This window comes from Electrona antarctica (assembly GCF_951216825.1).
Source record: "Electrona antarctica genome assembly, chromosome: 16".
Taxonomy (NCBI): Eukaryota; Metazoa; Chordata; class Actinopteri; order Myctophiformes; family Myctophidae; genus Electrona; species Electrona antarctica.
Window position 1 is genome coordinate 14,364,236 of NC_136797.1, and position 21,722 is coordinate 14,385,957.

Genomic DNA, 21,722 nt, shown 5'->3' on the forward strand with positions numbered 1-21,722 from the left:
CATACATGTATAATTTCAATCCCTTGAATGGTTACTCACCTCAAGATTGACGAAGATAGCCTCCATGTCTTGCGGACTTAAAACATGCTTCAAAGGGATCATGTAATTCTGCATGGGGGTGAAAGACAGTAGAATGTTTTTGAGTGGTGCAACCACTCCCTTACGGAGCTACTGTATGTGTGTGTGTGTGTGTGTGTGTGTGTGTGTGTGTGTGTGTGTGTGTGTGTGTGTGTGTGTGTGTGTGTGTGTGTGTGTGTGTGTGTGTGTGTGTGTGTGTGTGGGTGCGTCAGAGCACAAAAACAGCATGGTTGTTTTTCACCACCTGTGCGCAACCTAACACACACAAACACACACCCACATATAAACTGTATATATGGTGATTTCGGGTGTGCCAGTACAGTACAGTAGAGGGTGCAGTAGAGGGACCCCCACACGGTAACTCTCAAACGTTTCGGACGCGGGGCGGCTTGCCGGAATCGGGCCGGCACCCTGGGTGCGTTCCTGTGGGTCTGGAACTACTTAACTCTTAAGATTCTTAAGATTTTACACTTGCTGAGAATGTGCACATGCTGAAAATAGCCGATCTACAAGCTCTGCGACGCGTTGTGAGCTTGTAGATCGGCTATTTTCAGCATGCAACCAAGTGTAAAATGACTAATACTGTATCTCTTGTCCACTAGTCCCTTCCTGACATTTTAGTCTAGTATTTGTTGACGAAATTGACAGTATATAAGTTAGTTTTAGTCATCATGGCTTAGTTTCATTTAGTTTCCATTTAGTTTGTCAGTGAAAAAAGGTAGTCAACGAACATTTTTCACAAAATCAACACTCAGTGGTTTGACAGCATCATAAATTGACCACAGCAGCACACCACCACCACCACCACCATTGTAAACGACCACCACAGTGCTGGCGCATCCAAGCCATTAGGAGGAAAATTACACCTTTTATTGAAGGGCAGTTCAATTGGAAAGTTGTGAACTGAAGCACGAGAGAAAAATCAATAAGAACATGAACTACACTGTGGAAAATAAAGAGGACGACAACATGCTGCTGCGACTCACTTGACGTGTGCATGTGGTCGTTTCGCAGACCGTGACACAATGTGTGTTGTGGCTATTAATCCATTTAGGCCTGAGGCAGATTCTAAAAAGAAAATTGCTTCTAAATCCTGACAGTTTTCTGAAAAATGTTTCTATGTCAGCCGGTGCTCAACCTTTTTCATGGCAAGGAGCCCCATTTGGCCACCGACCCCCATCTGAAAATATGTTGTTCCAGGTAGAGATAATCGGCCGATAATCGGCCAGCGATCGGTGATCGGCCGATATTCCCTCTGATCGGTAATCGGCATTTACCCTATCTGGAGAAACTGATCTTTTACACCATTTAAGTGGTATAAATGTCAATCAGATATATAGTATAATATCATTTTGCATTTTTGTGACAGGCCTAAACATTCTCCCCTTCCTTCCCACACACAGGAACAGTTTTGACGTGGGTTTTGACATATAATCATTTTGGAAATATAAAAATTTGCAACATTTCAGTATCGGTACCGATACTCAGTATCGGTACCGATACTCAGTATCGGTATCAGACCTATCGGTATCGGCCGATCATGAGAAAAACAATCGGTGATCGGAGCATTCCTAGTTAACGTGGCAGCGGTGGCCGAACGGATTGCGGAGCGGTCTTGATACCGGAAGGTCGCCAGTTCGAATCAGCGGTCCGACACGTTAAAATTACCACCGCTGAAGTGCCCTTGAACAAGGCATTGAACCACTACGATGAAATGTTCTATGAGCAGGGCCTAGCTGGAAACAAGTTCTTGAGCTTAGCCCAGATACCCTGGGTAAATATAGTAATCATTTCATTTCATTTCAGTTCCAGGGTCCCCACCCAGAAGCTGAGATTTGAGTAAAAAAAGTGCGCTCTGAAAGAATATATTCAAAGATTTATTGCCGCATTTTCACGATTTTTCAAAAATAGCAGACCTACAAGCTTGTAGATCTGCTATTTTTCAATAGCTAAAGTATGACACAATGCTTAAAACACCAAAAGGGGTCCCGTTCAGAATGGGTTAAAAAGAAGAAGAAAAAAAACATGGCAAGATGATAGGGTCTATAACGGAGTGTCTTCCTTGGGGATCTACTGTATAACAGTGGTTCCCAAAGTGGGGTCCGGGGACCCCTAGGGGTCCTTGAGGGAGTTCCAGGGCGTCCCCAGCTAAATGATAGTTATAGGAACCAAATGGACCCCTTATGGGTCTGGAACTCAGAGAGTTAAATTAACTTTGATTTTACAATCTATTATACATTTGAAAACATGTGCCCAAGCGCACGCACAGGAACACAAGGCACCAGCTACTACGTCACTGACACGCTGCAACACGCTGCAACACACACTGCAACAACACACTAACACGTCACACACTTACCCTCCGCGTCGTTGGTTCCCTATCTCCTCATGTCGCGCCGCACGGCCACACTCGACACCAGCCGCGTAAAAATTGTCATCGCACTGCCACTAAAGCCGGCTCCCGTCCACACTCGCAAACAATATCAATATCAATAATAAACACAAACACGCCACAAGCACCGACACCCCCGCCTAATTTGTTGCCACGTCTATGAAAACAAGCACAGAAAAAATGCCATTCAACACGCTACTTACACACACTACCACTCGCTTACAATACGCGGACCTGGCAACACTACATTCCCTCTCCCATTGGCTCACAGCCCACCACGTGACCCACACAGGGAGGGAGACGATTGCGTGATGCTTCTATGTACAGGATTCTATAGGTCACCACTTTTGGTGTGACACACACACGGCTTCTGTTTACTAGAAGAAGAAGAACTACACAGCGCACACTCTGATTCTAACTTGGACACTTACCATAATGCTAACACGACCGCGTCGACACCTGGCGTGGTACAAGCGGGACAAACCCAGGCGCATATATGGATACCAACAACAACACTACACGCACACGCGCGCGCTGCAACAACAAACAGCTACGTACAGTGTGTGTGTGCGTGCGTGCGTGCGTGCGCGGGGGGGGGGGGATTTGGATCGCCTCGCGATGCCGCGACAATGGCACTACACTACACAGGGCTCGCCAGTGCCACTACGTACTCGCATTTGCGACTTACACTATCACCGTGCGAATTGTAACATTCACTTTGTAGCACCGCTGCGACTACACAATCCAAACTACTTTAGAGCTACACGTTGCGCCGTTTACATCCACAACAATGTGTCACTCTCTCGGTTCTGCACCGCTGCTGGAGAAGTATAGCACTGTCGAAGGCAGCGCAACTACTCCCCCCCCCCCCCCCCCACACACACACACACACACACACACACCCCAGAGAGGGAGGAGAGAGAAGAGAGCGAGAGAGAGACAGAGCACACACGTCTTCACGTAGGAACACAGAGACAAAGACAGCGCTTTCCAGTCCTTACCTTTTCTCTCACATTGTTTTCTTAGCTTTGTGACTGACCAATGAGAAGCAGATTGTATTGTCTGCAAAGCAACTATGTGTCTGTCACAAATAAAAGTTCTGTCCTGCAAGCCCATGTCATGTCAACACAGACAAGGCAGCTGTGCGCGCGGTGACTCCTGCAAATTACACTGACCCAATATTATTTTGTACAACCTAGCAAAGCATAACATATGATGGAGAATAGGCTGGTCTCTCTTTTTACAAGACATACGCCATTGCATACAGGTTCTCAACCTTTTTAATTTCAAGGACCCCCATAACTCTGACAGTAAAACCAAATGGACCCATAAGAGTCCCATTTGATTCCATTTGTACAGTATCAGAGTTAAAAGTTATAAAACAGTCCATTTGGTTCCATTTGTACACTCTCACAGTTACACACCTGTAGGGTCCACTTGGATCCATTTGTACACTCTCAGAGTTACAGACCTATAATGGGTCCATTTGGAACCCCCTCAAGGAACCATGAGGGTCCCTGGATCACACCTTTGAGAGCCACTGCTTTAAAAAAATACATAACTAATATAGAGCATATTTGATCAATTTAATGTTAGGCTACAGATTATTTTGACATCTGAATTTAACAGAACCGCCCACGCACGACACATGCACATGCACGACGTGCACGCGCATGTCCACATCCACATGCACGCGCGCATGTGGCCTCTTTTTGCTCATTCAGAATATGGTATGCCTACACACTTAACATAATGCAAACACGCAAATTGCGCAAACGACTGCATCGACACCTGGCGTGGAACAAACGGGACCAACCGAGGCGCATATATGGATAAGAACAACAACACTACACGCGCGCGCGCGCACGCGCTGCAACACAAAACAGCTGCATAAAACGCGTGTCACTGTGGACTTCTGTATCTGTGGACTTCTGTATCGCAACGCGGGGCAACGCAACTCTGGGATGAGCGGGCCGAAGGCCCGCGAAATTCTAGTATTATACATTGGGGTCCAAGAGATAGAAATGCCTTTAAATGGGGGTCCGTAGCCTAATTCAGATCAAACCTGGTGTCCTTGAAATGAAAATAGGTGAAAATCACTGCCAGAGCCGTAAAAAATCTTCTCTTATGGGGGTTCCTTGGTATATGTTTTCGAATGGGGGTCCGTGGGCTAATGAGCGTCAATTTGGGGGTCCTTGACATGAAAAGGTTTGGGAACCCCTGACCTATAAACATGTGACTCCATACTTGTCCATGGTCTGTCAGCCCAAGCCTTCTGGAAGTGTGCACAAGGAATGTAGCACTGATCAGTCCAGTGGTCTGATTAACCCATTTTGACCTGAGATCAGATTCTAAAAATGTTTTCTACATCCTGACAGTTTTCTGAAAAAGCTATGTTTATGTCAGTCGTTCTTCGATTTTTCAAAAATAGCAGACCTACAAGCTCGTAGCGCGCCACTCGGTGGCGCGCTATGAGCTTGTAGATCTGCTATTTTTCAATAGCTAAAGCATAACATAATATTAACACCAAAAGGGGTTCCCGCCCAAAATGGACTAATAGAGACATTTCTATAGACGGCTCTGTGACTCAATCCCAGGCCAACAGCCGACATATAATGCTGTGCCTCCCAAGGTGACCGACTCAGTGTTGTTTTCGTCGACTAAAACTAAGACGAAAAATGTTTGTGGACTACCTTTTTTCACTGACTAAAACTATACAGAAAAACGAAATAAAAAATAATCTATGTTGACTAAAACTAAGACTAAAATATATTGACAATTTTCGTCAACAAATAAAAACTAGACTAAAATGTTAGTGAGGGACTAGTGGACAAGAGATCCAGATTTATGTTAGGTTGCATGCTGAAAATAGCAGATCTACAAGCTCACAACGCGTCACAGAAATCTGCCACTACAACGACATCAAGGCCTGTCAAAACACATTTTAGTCGACTAAATCAACTGTAGATTTAGTCTTTAGTCAAAAACAACACTGATCAGTCCAGTGGTCTGACTAATAGAGCCATTTCTATAGACGGCTCTGTGACTCAATCCCAGGCCAACAGCCCACATATAATGCTGTGCCTCCCAAGGTGACTGACTAGTCTATACAGCACTGGTTTTCAACCCTTTTCATATCAAGGCTCATTATTTATTTGACATTTGAGCCACGGAACCACCATTTGACGACATTAGCCTCTCAGACCCCAAACCTAAAGAATATTTTCTTATAGTTGGATAAGATTTTGTCCACAATTCCATGCTGGAATTCCATAGCAGAGATAACAAACAAATAATGTTGATAAAAAAAATAACAATTCTTCTACATTCTCTCTAAATGTATAGACTTCTTGTAAATTAAGTAATGGCAGATTTGTAACAATAATGTAACTCTTGGGACCCATAAGGGTCCATTTGTATTTTGTACACTCTCAGAGTTACAGACCCATCACCCATAAGGGTCCATTTGGTTCCATTTGTACACTCTCAGAGTTACAGACCCATCACCCATAAGGGTCCATTTGGTTCCATTTGTACACTCTCAGAGTTACAGACCCATCACCCATAAGGGTCCATTTGGTTCCATTTGTACACTCTCAGAGTTACAGACCCATCACCCATAAGGGTCCATTTGGTTCCATTTGTACACTCTCAGAGTTACAGACCCATAAGGGTCCATTTGGTTCCAAACCATCCTTTAGCTGGGGAGTCGGGACCCCCTGGAACTCCCTCAAGGACCCCTGGGGGTCCCCGGACCCCACTTTGGGGACCACTGGACTTACAGTATCATAACCACAGTATCACTGGCATATTGCGACGGGTTATTGCTGCCATGTGTTTATGCTGTGCTAATGCTCACAGAGGCAAAACTTCAGCCGTTGTTGCACTAATATAATTTCATGCTTGTCACCTTCCATCATCTTTAACGATAACAAATAGATCAACTAAAAACGCAATGCTGAGGTGACAAGCTTTATTAACCCCGTCTCAATTAAGCTTAACGAGTCCTCTGATCGCAAGAAGGTTATTCTCGTTAAATTTCTTGTTTGTCTGGTGCAAAATGCACTTGGTTTTAATGAAATCAGTGGAGCAAATTACCTCTAGTCATGTCTGTGGAGAATGTTGATCTTAGTTTTTTTTTTATAAGAGCACTGATGTGTTAGCAACAAATATTGAAACACAGCTAATTGTTAGCGACAATTATCTATACCGCTAAGTGACTTAGTGTGTATGCCTGTGTGCGTGTGTGTGTGCGTGCACGCACGTGCGTGCGTGCGTGAAGTGCATGCAAGTGCATGACTGTAACATGAGGGTGGAAACCTCATATGTCCAAAACTCTTAGGCCTCACTCAGACCTTTACTGCATTGCTGTATGCTTGTTGGATGAATGTTGTGTAGTGTCATGGCCGCCCCAATGCATTTCCAATGGGAGTCACATGGTTTGACACAACATTTGTGTTGTATGAGGGGGAGGGGCGCAGTCGAAACACAGCCGAAAGCCATACAACAGCTTGTAGTCCAAAATGTGGACTACAAACCATGTGACTTCCATTGGAAATGCATTGCATGACACTACACATCATTCATCCAACAAGCATACAGCAATGCAGTAAAGGTCTGAGTGAGGCCTTACATACAAGCTCATATACAAGCTCAGAACACGTTGATTCGCACCTGTAGTGTAATCAAGTAGGGCGTTAATTAAATACAAAAATATATAATTAAAAAAATGCGCTGCATCGGAACAGCTGAGGCTCGTCGACATGTGGCGAGAAGAACGCAACGCAACGCCTCGTCGTCATGTCAGAACCGCTCGTCCGTTGCCAATTCAACTTTAACAGGCTCCGTTGTTTACATCTGCTGCCATGTCGTTTTACAAGCGCGTCGAGGCAGCCTCGTGTAGCCAGGCTTCAATTTGCCTTTTGCAATGCATATTGAGTCTGGTTGTCGCTCAGTTGTGGGCGTATCGCGCGGACCAGCAGTAGTGGAGGACCAACCAGGGACAGTGATGTTAGTATGGCTACCCGAGGCTAGCGTTGAGGTGCTGCGTTTGCGTTGCTCCGAGCTTGTAGATCTGCTATTTTTTTTTAAATCCTGAAAATGTGGCGCAAATCTTTGAATATATTATTCAAAGATATTATTTGCTTCTGGGGGGGTCCCTGGAACAACATATTTTCAGATGGGTGGTCCGCGGCCAAATACAGATAATTCCTATTTCAGAAAACTTTTAGGATTTAGAAGACTTTTTTTATTTGTTTTTAATCTGCCTCAGGTCTAAATGGGTTAAACCACGAGGATGAGAGGTTTCTTGCCTGACAACAGCAAACGATATATATATGTATATATATATCTACGCGTGAAGCCCTGGGGGGTCCGTCTCACAGTGTGAGACCATGCTAATAATAATAATAACCATATCGATCAGCTCCCCTGACATTTGTGCGCTCCCCGGTGGGTGAACGTGCCGATAGCTGACATTTCCACGCTGTGCCCCTTCCCGTGGGACTGCGTGACATGCGGGAGACCTCCTCCCCACCCCGTGTCCCCCACACAGACACCTGAACCGACGCACAGACTGTATACATGCAAATACGCCTGTGGAGCAACACACAAACACGCACACACATCAACGGATGCGTACGCGTACATGCACACACAATGCAAGTACTTGCGCAGCTACTTATAGATGCGTATACGATGTGCATGCAACACGTCATAGCCAATCACATGCTTGTACGCGTGCTTATTTAGATATAACGTCCATTCCTGACGTACATATCTCAGTCTTAATACATCTGCTACTTTTAACACCCCGAACGCCCGGGGGTATTTAGGACCATTAAATCAGAGCGCCCAGCGATTCGCAGCAACGGAGCACATTTCAAGGTGCACAAGGCGCCATCTTGGATGTAGCTGAAGTAGCTAGATGTAGCCAAAACATCGATAACAACGGGAGGTATGATTACTTCTAACGCGACTAGCGGCAGGACCGCGATGGGCCGTCAAAAACATCATCTTTGGTTAGAATTGGACGGATTGATTTAGAGAGTTATTCACGTTTGGATTTTCGGTCTCATCCACTAAAATGGGGGGGGAACATTTTGGATGACGTCCCAACCGGAAATGACATCGAATGTTGGCGGGTGCTCCCAGCCTGTGGAGCGATGCGCGCGGTTATGATATCAATAAAGTTCCGTCCTGTGTTTAATCTCCGTCCTGAGCGCCGAGCGTTACTATTTGAAAGGACGGAGAGCTCCGTTTATGCCGCTTAGGGTGTTAACAGCCTATGCTATTTTGAAACACGTACCATATGCACCTTACGTACTGTATGTATTTCACACTACCCATATTGGTATGTGAACTTTTAGCTATTTCCACCTTTCTTCAAAATGGAGCTTATATTATATGACAGAATGTCACCCATTATCTTTTCACACCTGTTGTACAGCCTGTGTAAATCTGTGAGAATAAATTTGAGTTCATGCAGGCACGCACACACGCGCACACGCACGCACACCCACACCCACACCCACACCCACACCAACCTTCTCAATGTCCTCCAGCGTTTTGTAGTACTTTGCTTCCGTCTCCTGGATCTCCACTAAGCAGCAGTTTCTCTTATCTTCTTCCGTCATGCCCATTTTCTGCCGTGGAGAGAGAGATCGAGGAAAACACTGGTGTCACATGTCATAAATTATACATGGTTTACCATTACTGTCTGTGTAACTATTGAGCAGCCCCCCGTGGCACTGTGTGCCTCCTCTGGTACATCTTGCACAGTAGCCTATTTAAAGCTTTTGTCAATCAATCAATAGTCTTGGATCAATAGCTTGATTGGTAATTGGTTAACATGACGGTTGCCAGTTGGGAATATATAGGGTTTTGACATTGACCACTTATAAGCACTATTTTATACTTCATTACAACGATGGTGTCGCCCCAAAAATAGATCCAATTGTCCGTACGCCGGATGAGCGTGAATTGCACACTGGGCTACCTTGATCTGAAGGAATTGTGGAAGTGTGTGTGTGTGTGTGGTGGGGGGGTGTCTATCGTATTAAATGGATCAGATCAGATGCAGCCAGTGCGAACAACATACCTGGCCAATACACAGATTCTTTTTTTTTATATATATTCTTTATTTTTTTTGCGTTTTTGATAGGGTACAGTAATTAGACAGGAAAGGGGTAGAGAGACGGGGGGGGAAGACATGCGGCAAAGGCCGACGGGTTCGGGACTCGAACCCACGACACGCCGTCAGGCTGGATTACCGGCCTCTAGGTGCCTGGACCGCTCAGCCACGGCCCAATAAACTGATTCTGACTGCGATTAATGAGGCCAACAACACATGAGGCCACTTAACCAAATGCAGGTTTTGCGCACACGCACACACGCACGCGCACACACACACACACACACACAGGGGGGCATCATCTCTATGACCACATCCCCAGCTGTGGCGATGGCTGTCACCAGGCCCAGCAGGACATGACATGACCGTACCATCTGGGGGATGATGAAGACACACAAACAGAGGAGAACAGAGCTCCGGTCGGTTGAGCAACGACCACCAGCCAATAATGGCCAGCAGGGGAGAGCGAGCCCACCAGCCAAACCTCACTGATGTTTAATTGTTTGGCCGCCTTTCGGTTTGATCTGGCATCTGCCTTGCCCTGTCCTTGGGCTGACGTCAGCTACGGTGCTGACGTCAGCTACAGTGCTGCCGTCACCCGGGTTGAGTCACCCCGAGGAGTCAGACTCCAGAAGGCCCCAGATGGGGTTTCCTTATACAGTGGTGGGAAAGTACTCAAATGTCAAAAGCCCAGAATTGAAAATGTACTTGAGTAAAAGTACAAAGGTATTATTTATTGGTAGCGAGGGTGCTTCTCGTCTAAAGGGCCTTTCAAACGTGAAGCGATATAACGCGCCTATATTTTCAATGAGACCTGCGTTTTTGCGCGGAGCACTGGCGAGCGCGGTCCCGTGAATCTGTTGCGCGCGTGCTTGTTTCGTGCACACGCACTCACCAGACATGGATTCAGTTTAGCTTTATTTTAGGCTTGCGTTGTGGCGCCCCTCTTGAGCAGACCTGGAGCAGCTTCTCGTTCATCCAGGCAACAACGTGTGCGATCCTCGCTTCCCGTTTGAAAGGCCCTTTACTGGTATCAATTTATGTACTTATTAAAGTACCAAAAGTAGAAAGTACTCATTGTGCCGTTTCAAGTTTTCAAATTAATAAAATCATTGTATGCGACGCATTGTGAGCTTGTAGATCGGCTATTTTCAAATGGCCGAAATGTATATAGGGCTGCAGTGGTTAATGTATATGGTTTGTAATAATAAAGAACATATTTTGGATCCGAGATGTAGTGGAGTAGAAGTAAAAGTATTGGAAATTGGACATACTCAAGTAAAGTATACAGATATCTCAAAATTGTACTTAAGTACAGTACTTAAGTAAATGTACTTGGTTACTTTCCACCACTGGCTGTCACCCGGTGTGATGTCACCACGTCTCCACGCGGCGGGCGGAGCCAGGTTTCCTCGCGGCCTCACGCAGGGGTTCACTGCTCTGATTGGCTGCTCGCCCCCCCCCCGCGGGACACCGCGACAAAAATGTTTTCGAGTGAAGGCGGAAAGTATAGCAGATCTGCAAGCTCACGACGCGTCGCGACGTGACACGGCGTCAGCCTATAAATCGGCTCTGTTGAGATGTGTGAGTCACAGCGACCAGTACTTACCTGCATGTATCTGATCTGCAGCGTGGGAAAGGCAGAGTGAGTCAGGGGTTAGAAATAGAGATATCGTCATGGATCCACTGATAATGCCATCATGCAAATACCCTGCAGCTTGGCCCCCTCAACGCACGCACGCACACACACACACACACACACACACACACACACACACACACAGACACACAGACGTGCCCCGTCTTCCCCTCAAGCTATGATGACAGCATAGACCACACACATTGACGGTCTGGGCAGGAGGTGACTATAGTGGGGCACTGCCTGTGTGTGTGTGTGTGTGTGTGTGTGTGTGTGTGTGTGTGTGTGTGTGTGTGTGTGTGTGTGTGTGTGTGTGTGTGTGTGTGTGACTGTGTGTGTGTGTGTGTGTGTGTACGTACGTACAGTACATACACATGAGTAAGTGTCTGGTTGGGGGCTGTGGGTGTGTGACTGTGTGTGTGTGTGTGTGTGTGTGTGTGTGTGTGTGTGTGTGTGTGTGTGTGTGTGTGTGTGTGTGTGACTGTGTGACTGTGTGACTGTGTGTGTGTGTGTGTGTGTGTGTGTGTGTGTGTGTGTGTGTGTGTGTGTACAGTACATACACATGAGTAAGTGTCTGGTTGGGGGCTGTGGGTGTGAGGAATCTGCATCTGCCTGTGTGTTTGGAAATGTGCATACATGTGCAATCGTGTGTGTGTGTGTGTGTGTGTGTGTGTGTGTGTGTGTGTGTGCGCGCAAGAGTGGCATTGTAAGGAAGGACATTGTAACGACTGACTTAGTATGAAATTTGTAAACATACTTCATCCATTCTTATTTCTTTGTGGATTTGGTGGGGAAAGCAGTGACATTTTGAAATACAGTATCATCAAGCCAAATAAAACACATCCCCGGGTGTACTACTGAATCTGACAGTGAGTGGACTACTGAATCGTTTACTTTTTACCGTAGGTTTTTACTCTCAAGTCTCGAACGGCTGATGACGTATCAGCAACCAGGCTGGAGATCCAGGGGGTCCCCAGCTAAATTATAGTTTGGAACCAAATGGACCCTTATAGGGTCTGTTAACTCTGAGAGTGTACAAATATTTGTACACTCTCAGAGTTAAATTAACCGAATGTATGCCGTTTTTATTCTCCACCTAATGCAGGTCAAACTGGGGGCCCTTGAAATGAAAATGGTTGAAAATCACTGCTAGAGGCGCAAACATATTTTTCTTTTGGGGATCCCTGGCATATATTTTCAAATCCGCAAGCTAACGAGTATCGTCTTGGAGGTCCTTGACATGAAAAGGTTTGGGAACCAGGACTCTACAGTACAATGGGAACATGGGAATGGACATAACTTAGAGGGAAAAAGGAGGGAAAAAAATGGAAACATCAAACAACATCCTAACATGACAACAATTCACACACAACCATCAAAAGAAGCACCGAGTGACACAGAGACACTGGTGACAGTCCTCTCACCATGGGTTGTCGAACTTCCACCTTGATGATGTCCTCATAGATGTCATCACCGTCGTCCTCGCACGGAACACAGTCATAGATGTCATCCTCACCCAGGTCATGCTCACTGGGGGACAGAAGCAGACACACAAAAAAGAAATTGTGAGTACCACTGGACCTGCAGAGCTTCACATGCACAGAAACACCTGAGCGAGACAGACAGCCTCCACTTACACAGGCTTCAACAGACAGCTTCAATCAGCACGTAGAATGGGGAGCCTTAACCTTGTTCACCCTTTTCCCTAGCATTCTGTGTGTGGTTGCAGCATGTCTCCTCACCCATCAGTCTCCAGCACTTCTCTCTCTCTCTCTCTCTCTCTCTCTCTCTCTCTCTCTCTCTCTCTCTCTCTCTCTCTCTCTCTCTCTCTCTCTCTCTCTCTCTCTCTCTCTCTCTCTCTCTCTCTCTCTCTCTCTCTCTCTCTCTCTCTCTCTCTCTCTCTCTCTCTCTCTCTCTCTCTCTCTCTCTCTCTCTCTCTCTCTCTCTCTCTCTCTCTCTCTCTCTGGTGCTAGCTTGAGCAGTACCATCTTCTATCACTCAGTGTTATTATTTGTGGGGTGGCGTACCAAAGAGACGTGACAGTTTGCGAGATTAGGTCCAGGACAAACAAACAGACATAAACGCAGACACAGAAAGACCTTCTCCTATAGACAGCTCGCCTGGTTACAGAGCCATCTCTGTGTTTGTGCATGTTTAGGCCTTTTACTACAAGTCATGTATGCTTTAGATAAGCGCCAACAATCTTCCAACTTTCATCTTTTAGATTTTCAATGCCATGTTTTTTTCTGCCTTCCAGGAAGCCACTTGTTTCCATTGCTTTCAGTACTGGTAATCAACTCGCAGACTTGCTGGAGATTGCAAAAAACTTTAGGTTTTGTGAAAAAAATCATTATTGGTGAATTTAATGCAGTCGAAACGAAAGTGCAGAGGGATTTGAAAAGACTTCAAAATATAGCCACTTGGGAAAATATTGTTTAACTAGATAAAGTCTCAGGTCTCCACCAGGGCAGGTCAGGTTGTGGCCTCCTGGTGGCGCTATAATAGGCCAATGTGAAAAGGGTGCCATTTCTTCTCACGCTTTGGATGGCAATTGGATGATTTGAGACATTTTGTTCCAAAAATGTGTTTTGCAAAAATCCACCTGTTGGTGGCGCTATAACAGGCCAATGTGAAAAGGGTGGGATATATTTATCAGCCTAGTAGGAAGGTCCGTGAAAGATTTCACGTAAATTGCACGCTGTGTTCATGATTTGAGTCTTTTTGTTCAAAACGGACCAATCATGCAAACTTTGAAAGCCAATTTTAGCCAATTAGGATGGAATATGAAATATCAGACAGATCCGTCTTGAACACATGACTATAGAGATACTGTGAAACGATTTGCAGGATTTTTGGACAGAATCTGGAGGAGCAATATCAAAAAATGTGTTTTCCAAAAGTCGGCCTCCAGGCCGTTCTGGAACATTTGGGGCAGAGGTTCATCGTTGGCATCCAGGGAGTGTGTGCGCAAAATTTGGCATCGACCAGGTTAACGGTGCCGGAGATTAGCTGGTAACAGACGGACGGACGGACGGATGGACGCACGCACACACACGAACGGAGTGCAAAACATATACTCTCTCCCCTTGCCTTCGGCCTGGTGGAACGTTCTAGCATTCACGTCTTCTTCATGGTAAACTGAATTATTAGCTCAAAAGCCTTCAATTCATTTTAGGGTGGTTTCATCAGAGCCATCTAATAGAAGAGTTACGATATAGAGGGGGCAGAAATACATTGTTTTCAACGAGGGCGGCGCAAATAAGAGCTATTTTAAGCATGTGTGCAACATGACAACTGTGTTAAAGTATTGTACAGTAACAGCTAAAGTCTCTTTAATGTGTATGTTGTACTATTACTACAAAACAATCTAAAATATTAGACTGAAGCCCTTCATGGACTGAAGCCCCATGAAGTGAACGGAGTTTGCGTAACTCGGTCTATATCTAAGGCTCTGGGTTTCATCACCTGAAAGTTTGAATTATACATAATTATGAATAAGAAAATGAATGAGTTAATCATTCCAAAATCTAAAAAGAAATCGGTGGTAGTATAATATATATTTTGGTGAAGTATAATTCATGTAGTAAATAGAGTAAACATTCAAATACACTGTGATGATCCTTTAATTATCACATGTGTATCTCAAGTGAAAATAAATCTTTCTTTCTGTATTTGTTTGTTCCACAAAAAACAGCTATTCACTATTCAAGTGGACTTGCAAATAAAACAATTAACACTCGAGTTAATTTACTCATACAATTCATTCAATTCATGTTGCAAGTTGACGACTTCCCTCAGATTAGTGTGTGTGTGTGTGTGTGTGTGTGTGTGTGTGTGTGTGTGTGTGTGTGTGTGTGTGTGTGTGTGTGTGTGTGTGTGTGTGTGTGTGTGGTTTAGAGGCAGAGAGAGTTGCTGTTCACCAACACTGATTGAGTTGCCCTTATTGAGTGGTATTTCCCTTTAATATGTTTGTTTTGCTCAGGCACCCAGCTGGCTGCCTGACCTTTAATTAGGCAAGCAGCCAAAAGCCAACAGAGCACAGAACAGTGGCTGGGGGCTGTGTGTGTGTGTGTGTGTGTGTGTGTGTGTGTGTGTGTGTGTGTGTGTCCATGTGTCCGTGTGTCCCTGTGTGCGTGCGTGAGAGACAAGTTAATTTAATCCTCACTCTAGCAATATGGTGTGTGTGTGTGTGTGTGTGTGTGTGTGTGCATGCGTTGCCATAGTTACTGGCATATACGCCTAAATCTGTGTGATTATGGGGCAATATAAGACGCAACCATAACATGAAAATAAGATCAACATAAATAAGACTGATTGCTGCCTGAAATGCATTACCGGTATCAGCCTTCTACAATTTAAACTGTGAAGACCTGAAGCTGATTCTACAAATGCATTCCAAATTTAATCAGTATAGTTCTCATACTCTCACATTTTTCAAAACATATAAAAAAGAGCCTGTACACGCTTGACCCATAAAACCCATATAAATGTGTCTGCGACCCACAGATGGGTCCCGAGACCCACTGCTCGGGAAACAGTGGGTCTATCTCAGGGGTTCTCAACGTTTTGGGCTGGGGACCCCCATGTCTCGCGACCACCCCAAAAAGGCCTCTGCTCGGGCTCTGGACAGCTAGGGCCCCTGCCCAGGGCCCATATATGGAGCTGGCCTGTTCTGACATCATTCCGACGTCTGCATAGACTCCATATTTGGGCATGCCTGACAAAGAACTGGGCATAAAGGGGAGGTGTAGAGGCTCCAACGCATAATATCTGGGTTGGGCATTCATTTCCAACTTGCCTCCTGGGGGAGGCGGTGGGATTTGCAAAAACCTCATGAGCAGCAGGTTAACAGCGAGCGTGGCAGGGAGACAGCAGCAGCAGCAGCAGCGCACGGCCGCACAGCGGGTGAGAAGCCAGGAAAGAGAAGGTAGGCAGATTTAAATAGCCGCTCTGATCAGGTAAAGAGTGCATGATCAGACTAGTCACCTGATCAGGTAGGCGCGCTCACGAGTTTCCTGCCTGAACTAGCTCCGCAGGCTTCGCATCATGTAAACTCTTAATTTCTATTTTCCAGCCATTCAGGCTGGAAGATGGACCCCCCGAGGGGTCGCGACCCCCAGGTTGAGAACCACTGGGACTCTATCTCAATGACGCACGACCTTTCTATAACTAGAAAGCGGTATCGGCAAAGCCCTCCCTGTGTGATACAGTTCACACGAACTGGATTTCTTTGCCCTGTGAAAGAACTGCAGCGCAAGACTGAGCAAGACATTAACTTGCCATCCTGGACTTCAACTGATGCAACTCGGTTTTCACGTGACCTCTCGCCAAATCCTCCCCCCCCCCCCACCCCATCAGAACTCATACACTCTTCTTCTCTACACTCTGTGTGAATAATGAGAGGGAGGGATGGAGGGAGGAGGGAGAGCAGTGGCCTCGGTCATCAAATATTCAAGCATTGTCCTTTTGCTCATGTGAGGTCTTGTTTGAAGTTTTAATTGAGGTGAACTGGTTGACTCCCAGCAACGTACTTTCTCCCCCCCTCCCCTCCCCTCCCCTCCCATCAATGACGATTCTACTGATGTGGGAGGACACTTAATGACAACCCTCACTGTCTCACATGTCTCTGCTCTGAACTCCCACCAGACTTGGCGAAGGTGCGTACGTGCTCCATGTTCACCCGTGACATGAATGAATAGACGTAGAAGGGAACTTTAGACGGGTGAGAAGGAAAGCCCTCTAAATACCCCTCTAATCCAGTAGTTTGAAAACTTTTAGCGCCCGAGGCACAACGAGGTCAACGGTGAGTCAAAATGTCAAGGTGCCTGTATTCATCGCAGCACATCGAGAGTATAGGGTTGTCCCTATCCGATGGGGTCTGTACGCTACGTCATTGGTCCGACATGCAAAAAACGGACAGATTAAGGTTGGCGAACATGCGTTAAGGTTGGCGACCGGATTAAGGTTGGCGAACATGTGTTAACCCATTCAGGCCTGACGTCGAAATAAATAAAAAAAAATCTTCTAAATCATGACAATTTTCGGAAAGATTTGAGGCACATTTTAACGATTTTTCAAAAATAGCAGACCTACAAGTTCATAGCGCGCCACTCGGTGGCGCGCTATGAGCTTGTAGATCTGCTATTTTTCAATAGCTAAATTATAACAATTTTTAAAACACCAAAACGGGTTCCCGCCCCAAAATGGGTTAATGGTTAATGTGGTTAAACGCTAACGTGACATGGATGCGTTCCAGGTCTCAATGGATTAACCCATTTAGGCCTGAGGCCGATTCTAAAAACGCCTCTAAATCCTGACCTAAGGTTTCTGAAAAACTTCAAATATTTATATAGCAGCATAAAAATGTTACATTTTTGAATACTGTACATACTGTACAGAACCCAAAAATGGGTTCATGGCCTGAGGGGGTAAAACACCAAAAGGGGTTCCCGCCCAGAATGGGTTAAAGTTGGCGACCGGATTAAGGTTGGCGAACATGCGCTGATCCGTGCTTGCGGTTATGGTTAGGTTAGTGTTTGAGGTAGGTTGTCGTTGTCGGACCGATGACTGGTCGGAATCCGATCCGATCACATGATCGGAAATCGGAGCATCGGGACATCCCTATAGTATCAATATTATATCCATATCATGATATTAGACTGGAAATTGTCTGTGATTTTGGATATTGTACTATTGTGATATGGCATAAACCTGTTCTATAAAAGTAAATATCGGATCGGGAAAAATGGGTATCGGCAGATACTCTAAATCAAATGATCGGACGGGGAGCAAAAAGAACGTGATCGGGACATCCCTAATTGAGAGCTTATATCTACTACTTAAATACTAACATCTCGCCAATAATGACATTGATTGATATATTAATTGAATACTTTATTAAAAAGTGCTGGTAGTATATAGTCAAATGTTATACTAAAGGATAACACAAAAAGCCCAGGGGGCTGTGATCCACATGCCCAACATGGACACCATCCCCAATTAGATTTGATCATAATCAAATTCAGTATACTACAAAACAGGTTTCTGCCTTAAAACCGTCACTGTCCCAAGTGTGTGTGTGTGTGTGTGTGCGTGTGGTCTGCGTACACATGCATGTGCACGCGTGTGTTTGTGTGACCGAGAGAGAGAGACAGAGAGAGAGAGAGAGAGAGAGAGAGAGAGCCAGAGAGAGAGAGACAGAGACAGAGAGAGAGAGAGAGAGAGAGCCAGAGAGAGAGAGAGAGAGAGAGAGAGCCAGAGAGAGAGAGAGACAGAGAGAGAGAGAGAGACAGAGAGAGACAGAGAGAGAATGCCAAATAAATCTTGGCAAGTCTTGTAAAACGTCTGACTGCAACTTTAGGATTTATTTCGCCTTTAATCTCTTGGGTGGAGGTGATCGTGCATAAATGAATCACTTATGTGCCTCTGCACGTGTTTTCACTTCCGCTCTACAGTACTGTACACACGCACACACACACAAACGCACACACGCACACACAAACACACTGGCCTTCCGGCGTGTTCCGAGCACGCATGACGTGCAATGCAAGCCGCTGCTGTGTCTATAAGTGTGCCTGGCTAAGATAAACGTGGAATAAGATAAACGTGCCTCCGAGTCAGAGTCCAGAGGACGTGAGGAATGGGGCCTAATTCTCTGTCTGGTTAGACAGTGGAAGACTAGAGGAGACCCCAGTGGGTTTGCACGCGTCGGGCCCCCAGTGGAAGACTAGAGGAGACCCCAGTGGGTTTGCACGCGTCGGGCCCCCAGTGGAAGACTAGAGGAGACCCCAGTGGGTTTGCACGCGTCGGGCCCCCAGTGGAAGACTAGAGGAGACCCCGGTGGGTTTGCACGCGTCAGGCCCCCAGTGGAAGACTAGAGGAGACCTCAGTGGGTTTGCACGCGTCAGGCCCCCAGTGGAAGAGTAGAGGAGACCCCAGTGGGTTTGCACGCGTCAGGCCCCCAGTGGAAGAGTAGAGGAGACCCCAGTGGGTTTGCACGCGTCGGGCCCCCAGTGGAAGACTAGAGGAGACCCCAGTGGGTTTGCACGCGTCGGGCCCCCAGTGGAAGACTAGAGGAGACCCCAGTGGGTTTGCACGCGTCGGGCCCCCAGTGGAAGACTAGAGGAGACCCCAGTGGGTTTGCACGCGTCGGGCCCCCGCTGCCGCGTGCCTGTTCCCTCAACCCCCATGGTGGCGGCGGTGGACCAGCTCCCGGCGGGATCCGCCAGGAGAATCTAGACGCAGCTGGGCGGCATGAGACTAATTAATTAGAGCGACAGAGAGAGAGAGAGGAGTGTGTGTGTGTGTGTACGGGTGTGCGTCAAGAGAGTGATCGGCGTTTGCGCTACTGTATGCCGAATTGAAGTGGACTCGTTTCCCTGGAAATAAAAACGTCTGGGTTTCCGAGGCCAGGGGTAGAGTGGCTGGATGGTAACCGCAAGGTTGCCAGTTCGAACCCGGGCTAACTCTGGGGGCAGAGTTAGTGTCGAAGTGTCCTTGAGCAAGATACTGAACCCCTAATTGCTCCATGATGTACAGGCTGGTGCCTTGCATGGTTTCTGCCGCCATCGGTGTATGAATGTGTGTGTATGAATGGGTGAATGTAATGCACAATCTATGTAAAGCGCCTTGGATAAAGGCGCTATATAAATGCACCATTTACCATTTAACCCCTGGATGTACTGACCCAAGCCTGATTTACTGTGTACTCCTACAACAGTGTGTCATGCCCGTGCCAAAAATAGCCTATCTACAAGCTCGCAACATGTCACATCGCAACGCGTTGTGAGCTTGAAGATCGGCTATTTTCAGCACCGGCGGTGACCACCCATAATATGGAGGAGCATAGAAGCATAGTCCGCATTGGAGGACTAGGGGGAGAAAAGAGCTATGATTGACTTTGTCAGCGTTCTACTTGGACATGATATTATGTGCCCTTAGGCACTGCTGGCTTACTGGTTTCCATTAGAACCATTTAGACCTGAGCTCCATTCTACAAAATGTGTTCTAAATCATGACAGTTTTCTGGGAAAAAATATGTTTCTATGTCAGTGGTGCTCAAACTATTTCATGTCAAGGAGCCCGCAGAAATAGATGTATTTGGCCGCCGACCCCCATGTCAAAATATGTTGTTCCAGGGACCTCCCCAGAAGCAAAGATTTGAGTGAAAAATATTGGTCTGAAATAATATACAGTATATTCCAAATTTGTGCCACATTTTCACGATTTTTCAAAAAACAGCAGACCTACAAGCTCATAGCGCGGCACCGAGTGCCGCGCTACGAGCTTGTAGATCTGCTGTTTTTCAATAGCTAAAGTATAACGTAAGAGGGGTTCCCGTCCAGAAGTGTTGTTGTTCTTGTGTTGTTGTTCTTGTTGTTTTGGTAGTGGTCTGATCTACTGGGTGTGCACTGTTAGGATACTGCCTTTATGAACAGGATTTCTGCCTCTGAGGCTGATTCGTTAAAACTGCGATCGTGTCAACAAGAGCAGCATAATTACAAGGCTGTAAAAATGACAATATGTAAAACACTCTTGCTCTCGTAGCCAGCTTTGGATGAAAGCGGTATTGTTCTGGAGTTTAGCTCGCTGGCAGGTACAGACTGCAGTTCCATTAGGGATAATTGATTTGTCAACTGGGCTGTTAGTCACGGGATACAATTGTTGCTGCATTAATGAACGTCATAAATCGACTGCGGCTCGGAGTGTCGGAGGAATAATGTGCAGGCATTCTTTAGTTACAATAATTATCGTTTCATTTTTGGCATGATGTTTTCGCCCTCCATAACAGACCACATCAGTAGGGTCCATGTGGTTAATAAAGATGCTAAATATTGTATCTCTAACCTCCCACCATGCTATTCTTTCCCCCATTTATTGACGTTTTCCCCCTCACCATGTCAAACTGATAGACTAATGGACTTGAGTGACGTAACCTGTAGCAGAGTGACATAAAGGCTTTGTGACATTATTTGCTTCGGTATGTGAGTGTATGCGTGTCGCTCATGGAGGGGTGGGGTGGGGGGGGGGGGGGGGACAACTCCCTTGGGCGAATGTGCTCCATCAACCCCCATTTCATGCTTTGTCAATTCCAGGATATAGACTCAAGTCGTTTCAGTGGAGGACTCACGGTTATAGGTCTGATTTACACTTTGTCGCACGGCGCAGTGTCCCCCACCCCCCCCCAAAAAAAAGGATATAGGCCAGTATAGGGACACTATCTCCACAATGAATTATAAACCAGGCACCCGGGCAGAGTGTGGAGTTGACGCCACACATCTGCAGGGGAAGAGGCAGCACCCAGATGTATTCATATTAACCTGGGAGACCTCGGTTACTGTGTATGCCGACAGACTGCTTCATGAACCAGTAGGGCCGCATGAGCATGCATGCAAATAATAGGCATGAATAATTTACACGGATACACGTGTGTGTGTGTGTGCTCGTGCGTGCGTGCGTGCGTGCGTGCGTGCGTGCGTGCG

At 46.2% G+C, this 21,722-nt stretch overlaps 1 protein-coding gene across 3 annotated transcripts in view; it reads right to left on the reverse strand.

Annotated features, from left to right (window-relative positions):
* Positions 1-21,722, reverse strand: part of vav2 (vav 2 guanine nucleotide exchange factor) — a 328,109-nt gene that overhangs the window by 63,509 nt on the left and 242,878 nt on the right. For all 3 annotated transcript variants that reach the window (XM_079524522.1, XM_079524520.1, XM_079524521.1), the window contains 3 exons: positions 12,666-12,771; positions 9,016-9,114; positions 40-108 (listed from right to left, as the gene is read on the reverse strand). In XM_079524522.1, coding sequence (XP_079380648.1) covers positions 40-108; positions 9,016-9,114; positions 12,666-12,771 — 274 coding nt within the window. The remainder of the gene's footprint in view (positions 1-39; positions 109-9,015; positions 9,115-12,665; positions 12,772-21,722) is intronic.